General features: G+C 58.0%; 1 protein-coding gene across 1 annotated transcript; it reads right to left on the reverse strand.

Moving 5' to 3' along the window:
- Positions 1–5423: 5423 nt before the first annotated feature.
- On the reverse strand, positions 5424–6150 carry LOC138062730 (olfactory receptor 14A16-like). The gene is made up of 2 exons (XM_068921735.1): positions 5653–6150; positions 5424–5537 (listed from the first exon to the last, which is right to left on the reverse strand). The coding sequence occupies exons 1-2, from the start codon at positions 6148–6150 to the stop codon at positions 5424–5426; spliced, it is 612 nt and encodes a 203-aa protein (XP_068777836.1).
- Between the last annotated feature and the right edge of the window lie 317 nt (positions 6151–6467).

Consider the following 6467-nt stretch of genomic DNA (forward strand, 5'->3'; position numbering starts at 1 on the left):
CCAACTCACAGCAATTTTAAGGGTGCATATTCCTACCCTGCAGAGCAGACCAACAAGCAAGATCCCTCCCCCACTTACCCCCCCAAAGTGAAGCTGTTACTTGGGTGGTCAACATGCCTCTGAACTGGATGTGGCTGAACAGCCCTCCTACATCAGAGCAGGACTGATTCGCTCTGTCTCACAGACACAGGGACGTCTGTGAGAAAGGAAAAGGGTTTTGATCAGAGAGGGTCTCTCCTGACTTGTCACTGTCTTTTCCTCCTTGGACAGTCCTACATGCCTGGAGAGAGCAAAATGTCCAGCAGCAGCTCCCTCAACCAGTTCCTCCTCCTGGCCTTTGCAGACACACGGGAGCTGCAGCTCTTGCACTTCTCACTCTTCCTGGGCACCTACCTGGCTGCCCTCCTGGCCAACGGCCTCATCATCACCGCCGTAGCCTGTGACCACCACCTCCACACCCCCATGTACTTCTTCCTCCTCCACCTCGCCCTCCTCGACCTTGGCACCATCTCCACCACTGTCCCCAAATCCATGGCAAACTCCCTGAGGGACACCAGGGCCATTTCCTACTCGGGATGTGCTGCCCAGGTCTTTTCCTTTGTCTTCTTATTTTCAGCCGAGTATTTTCTCCTCACTGTCATGGCCTATGACCGCTACGTTGCCATCTGCAGACCCCTGCACTATGCTATGCTCATGGACACCAGAGCTTGTGTCAGGATGGCAGCAGCTGCCTGGGCCAGTGGTTTTCTCAATGCTCTCCTGCACACTGGAAGTACATTTTCCATTCCTCTCTGCCAAGGCAATGTCCTGGACCAGTTCTTCTGTGAGATTCCCCAGATCCTCAAGCTCTCCTGCTCACAATCCTACCTCAGGGAAGTGGGGCTTAATGTGGTTAGTGTCTTTTTAGTCTTTGGGTGTTTCATTTTCATTGTGCTGTCCTATGTGCAGATCTTCAGAGCTGTGCTGAGGATGCCCTCTGAGCAGGGAAGGCACAAAGCCTTCTCCATGTGCCTCCCTCACCTGGCTGTGGTCTCCCTCTTTGTCAGCACTGTCATGGTTGCCCACCTGAAGCCCCCCTCCATGTCCTCCCCAGCTCTGGATCTGGTGGTGGCTGTTGTGTACTCGGTGGTGCCTCCAGCAGTGAACCCCCTCCTCTACAGCATGAGGAACAAGGAGCTCAGGGATGCACTGAGGAAACTCTTTCAATGGGTACAGTGTCAGCACCAGTAACTGTCCCATGTGCATCTCCTCCTCATTCCCAGGGCATCTGGCATCAAGGCTACATGTCATTCATTTTATTTTCTTTTTTTCCCTTACTTTCTCTGATCCATTGTTGCAAAAAGAATAAAAAGTTTTGGTTCATGCCACTTCTCCTCAGAAATATCTCATTTGAATATAACCCAGAGACCATTTTGAAGCAGGAAGCCAGGCTTCCCCCTTCATCCCCCAGAGATGGGGGAACCTCAGAGCCCGCTAGTCTGAGCTCCCTTGGATGCCCCCAGTGCAATGAGGGGAGTTTCCCTTTGTGAGGTCTCTTTTGTGATGCCAAAGGAGTTCAGGGGCACAGAGTCGACCTCAGACAGCTACAGGCAGGGTGAGACCATGGGTCCCGTGTGCATTAAGAGAACTCCGCTGGCCCCAGCTGCAGTCAGAGAGTGATCTTCTACCCCTCTCCTGCAAGGGTGGCAGCTGGCTGTCACTGTGGGCAGGTTCCTTCCCTCTACAGAGCTCCAACACTCACAGTGGAGCAGGAATGGAGGCGAGGAGGGTCTGGACAGACCCTCTGCTGCGCAGGACCATCTCCCCACTACCACAGCACACATTTCCTCACTGCTGCCTTCGAGTGGAGGCTGCAGATTTCCTGCTGACATGTCCACCAACAGCAGCAGGAATTGCTCTTGTCAGGGTTGCTCCCCTCATTTCCACCCTGTCCTGCTCTACTCTCATGTGCGCAGATGGCCTCAGTGCTCTTGTGACATGGTGTTTCCATGGGGTGGGCAGTGAGTGGAGCCTCACAAAATGAGGGAGGATCCATGGTGGAGTAAGCAGAAGGCAAAGCGCTAGATCCGGGTATGCTTGGGGAAACGAGGGCTCTGCAGTCCCCAGAGAGGCAGAGGGGACCCAGGAGGAGCAGGGAAGGGGGACGGGAGAGTGATTCCTGCAGCCTCAGGGAAACACCACAGGCTGGACACCACAGTGAACACCCAAACACATCTCCTGCCTTGGCCAATGCCCTGGGCATCACTCTGAGTACCATCCATGAGCACAGACACATGGCAGCAGTGTAATGGCACCAGTCAGTGGTGACGATCCCTGTCCAATGGGGTTTGCTTCCCACCCCGACCAGCTCTGCCAGGGCTGAGTCAGGAGTCACCTGATGGCCCCACGGCCCCACAGCCTACTCACCCTGCAGAGCAGCAATGCCAGCCTGGGACACAGTGTGGGGTGCACAGTGTGGGGGTGTAGGATCAGCTAGGCCAACACAGACACACTGGCCTAGGGAAAGGCTCTCTGGGGAGCAGAGATGTCCCAGGAGAAAAGCAGGGCAGCAGGCAGAGACAGAAAGTGAGAACGAGAAACAGGTTTCTCTGGGCACCAGCTCGGGGCAGGTGGCTCTGTCCCCAGGGAAGCAGGAGGTGCTGGAGGGGCTGCAGGGCCAGGGCTGTCGTGGTGTGCTGGGCAGCAGGGTGGGCATGGAGGGTCTGGAGGCAGCCAGGGAGGGGGATCTCGTGGGCACAAGAGCAGGGGAGACAAAGAGCGACCAGCCTCATTGCAAGACCTCGTCCCCCTTGCCGGGGAGCTGCTCCCCTTGTCCTTTGGCCGTGCTGGCATTACACTGTGGACATGCCTGTGCCTGGCCCTGCACCTCTGGGGTCCTCACCTGACCCTGTCCCCATCCTGCTGACCTGACTGCCCATCTCTACCTGGGACTTAACCCCTGACTACAGCCAAGAAAGCTTTGGTAAGGGGTGAGGGGACCCGAGCAGATCCCCAGGAGCTTGTAGGTACAAAAGGTGACCGTATCACCTCAGCAGAAACTTTTTCCTGACAGCCAATGTGAAGGTGAGAGGAGAGCTTTGGATCTGGACCCCTAGCCAGGGAACGCTGCATGCAGAGTCAGAGCTGGATGAAAAAGGGAGCTCAGCCACTTGGGGGTCTGATACTATGCTGCCTATTTGGGAGAAGAGGATTTCCTGTGCCACAGCTCGAGTGCTTCTGCACCATTGGTGATGGGATTCCTGCTCCAAAGAGTATGTTGTGGGGAGCAGCAAGAGTGGGGCAGCAAGAGTGGGTGGGAAGGGCAGCCAGGAGCCGAGGGTGCCAGCAAGGCCGGCAGGGCAGTGCCCCACCAATGAGAGGTGCCGTCCCACAGTGCCTGGACAGGAGGAACAGAGCAGGTTTGGGGATGGTAACTACGATCAGGCACAGTCCAGCGATGGCCGGACAAGAGTGGAGGGCTCCAACCAGCCCTGCTTTGTGTGGGAGGCTGCACTGGAGACCTCCAGAGGTCCCTTCCCACCACAACTCCTCTGTGAGTCCAGGAATTCTTGCTCCTCAGCCTCTGATCCAGCACACCTGACATGGGGATGAGAGCACCTGCGGCAGAGCAGAACAAGTCCAGCTGGGAGAGCACCATGGGGAAGATCTAAAGGTGCCTGGCTCAGCCCTGGGCTTTGGAAAACTCCATCACGCACCCCAAGAGGCTCTGAATGCCTCTTCCCCCCTGCCCTCTGCCCTTTCCCATCAGCCCAAGTGGAGTCCAGCATGGCCTGGGGTCTCTCTTCCCCACGGGGACGAGAAGGAGAGGGAGGGCCTTCACCAGCCCCACACTGCCCTTTCCACCCGTGGCCTTGGCAGCTGTGTGTGCCTGGCTCTGCCCACTTGCCTTCCCCACACTCCCGGCTGCACTGGAACCCCATCCACATCCCGGCGCTCCCACCCTCAAGCTGCCGTCCACCCCAAACCTGGAGCCCGGCCACCCACAAAGGCATCGCCCGGCCAGTGCCCCGGCCATGCAGCCGAGGGCAGGGGTCTTCGCCCCAAGTCCCCTGCTCCTGCCCTGCTGCCGGCACCGCTGCTGCTGTGGCCAGGTCAAAGCCTGCTGGTGCCAGACAGCCCTGGGGTCCGAGGCAGCTCCAGCTGCCTGCAGGGCTGCGCTGGAGCCAGTGAGGAGCGGGCTGCGGTGGGGCTGGCAGCACCAGGGTGGGTGGGCAGAGGGCAGCTGGAGCTGGAACCAGACCCCTCACACATGGCAAGGGCTGGAGTACTATTAAATAACCATTAAATGATCCCCCAGAGACTTGGGGATGGGGGCAGCCAGCCCCTGCCCAGCCCAGGCTGTGCCCCACGTGGGGCTCAGCAGACAGCCGTGCTCCGGGACCTGCCGCGGTCTGGTGCAGGACAGAGGCCGTGCAAGGCTGGCCTTGTCCCCTCCGTGGGGATGCGCAGAGCTGCAGGAGGACGCAGCTGGCCATGCACCACCCCACCGCTGGGGGAGCAGCCAGCGCTGGGAGGGGTGACGTGAGGGGCTGCTGCAGGACGATGGGCCTGGGGCAGCTTCCCCAGGGTGGGCAGGCAACGCAGGCAACAACCTGGGCTCTTCTCTCCTGCTCCCTCCAGGTCCTCCCAGCCTGGCACTGGCCCCACAGCAGTGCTCGCTGCAGGGGACTGCAGAGCTCTGGGCACTCGCTCCACAGCCCCAGCCCCTTGCAAGGCCACAGCAGCTCTGTGGGGCAGAGAGGGGGCTCAGCTGCCCCACCAGCCCCAGGGCTGGTGGTGCTGCCCTGCAGGACCAGCAGGCTATGGGACCATGGGGTGACTCCCCACTGGCCGAGCTGTTCAGGAAAGACCCAGCTGGACCAGCATCATTGCACCTGACCAGCCCCTCCCCAGGGTCTGTGGCTGTGCAGGATGCTTGGAGCAATCACAGGGCTTCTCACACTGCTCAGCATGTGTGCAGAGGTGACATTAGAGCCAGCCCTCTCCCTCTCCTGAGATTGCAGAGCACACTCTGCCCCTGAGATTCCCCTGTGCTCTTCTGCTGGCTCCCATATTCCCTTCCAGAGGGATGGGCATCTGTCACCCACCCATTGATATGTGGGACAGTCCCAGCAGATACCCCTTGATGACTCATCCTCTCCAGGGGCTCTGAGCCAACCACAAGTGACACCTGAATCCGGACCTCGCTCCCTCACATGTAACTCTACCAGCTGCTGTCCCTTAGCCCATGGAAAACCCAGGCATGACAACAGGGCCTATTCAGGTGCAATTCCCTGAGCACATTCTTGGGGCCAGCTGTGGAAGAAGAGCCCAAATTTCAAGCACAGTTCTCAGAAGATCCCTTTTATTATAGGGATGCTACCTGGGAGGCCACCTCTGACACAGTGACAGGCAGATTTACAGAAGGTCTCTGGGTCAGACAGTCAGGGTTTGTGCTGCTGGAGAAATGGGATGATTTCAAATCTTTCTACATAAACATGATTATCAGAGAGAGAACTCCCAAAGCAGAGGAGTTTCTGGAGATAACCTGGAAATTGCTTGCGAAGAGAGAAGGGCAGCTTAGTGCTGCTGAACTGGAAGCAGCTGAATCTGTTTCCTCAGGGCCTCCTTGATCTCCTTGTTCCTCATGCTGTAGAAGAGGGGGTTCACTGCTGGAGGCACCACCGAGTACACAACAGCCACCACCACATCCAGAGCTGGGGAGGAGATGGAGGGGGGCTTCAGGTAGGCAACCATCACAGTGCTCATGTACAGGGAGACCACGGCCAGGTGCGGGAGGCACATGGAGAAGGCTTTGTGCTGGCCCTGCTCAGAGGGCATCCTCAGCACAGCTGTGAAGATCTGCACGTAGGACAGCACAATGAAAACGAAACACCCCAAAGCTAATCCAACAGTAACGACCAGAAGCCCCACTTCCTGGAGGTAGGATTGTGAGCAGGAGAGCTTGAGAATCTGGGGAACCTCACAGAAGAACTGGTTCAGGACATTGCCTTGGCAGAGAGGAATGGAAAATGTGTTGGCAGTGTGCAGGAGAGCATTGAGGAAACCACTGGCCCAGGCAGCTGCTGCCATCCTGACACAAGCTCTGCTGCCCAGGAGGGTGCTGTAGTGCAGGGGTCTGCAGATGGCAACGTAGCGGTCATAGGCCATGACAGTGAGAAGAGAATATTCTGCTGACAACAAGAAGACAAAGAAAAAGACCTGGGCAGCACATCCTGCATAGGAAATGGTCCTGGTGTCCCTCAGAGAGTTGACCATGGATTTGGGGACAGTGGAGGAGACAGTGCCCAGGTCGAGGAGGGCGAGGTGGAGGAGGAAGAAGTACATGGGGGTGCGGAGGCGGTGGTCGCAGGCTATGGCGGTGATGATGAGTCCGTTGGCCAGGAGGGCAGCCAGGTAGATGCCCAGGAAGAGCGAGAAGTGCAAGAGCTGCAGCTCCCGTGTGTCTGCAAAGGCCAGGAGGAGGA

This window comes from Struthio camelus, chromosome 29, assembly GCF_040807025.1.
Source record: "Struthio camelus isolate bStrCam1 chromosome 29, bStrCam1.hap1, whole genome shotgun sequence".
In the NCBI taxonomy this organism is placed as follows: Eukaryota; Metazoa; Chordata; class Aves; order Struthioniformes; family Struthionidae; genus Struthio; species Struthio camelus.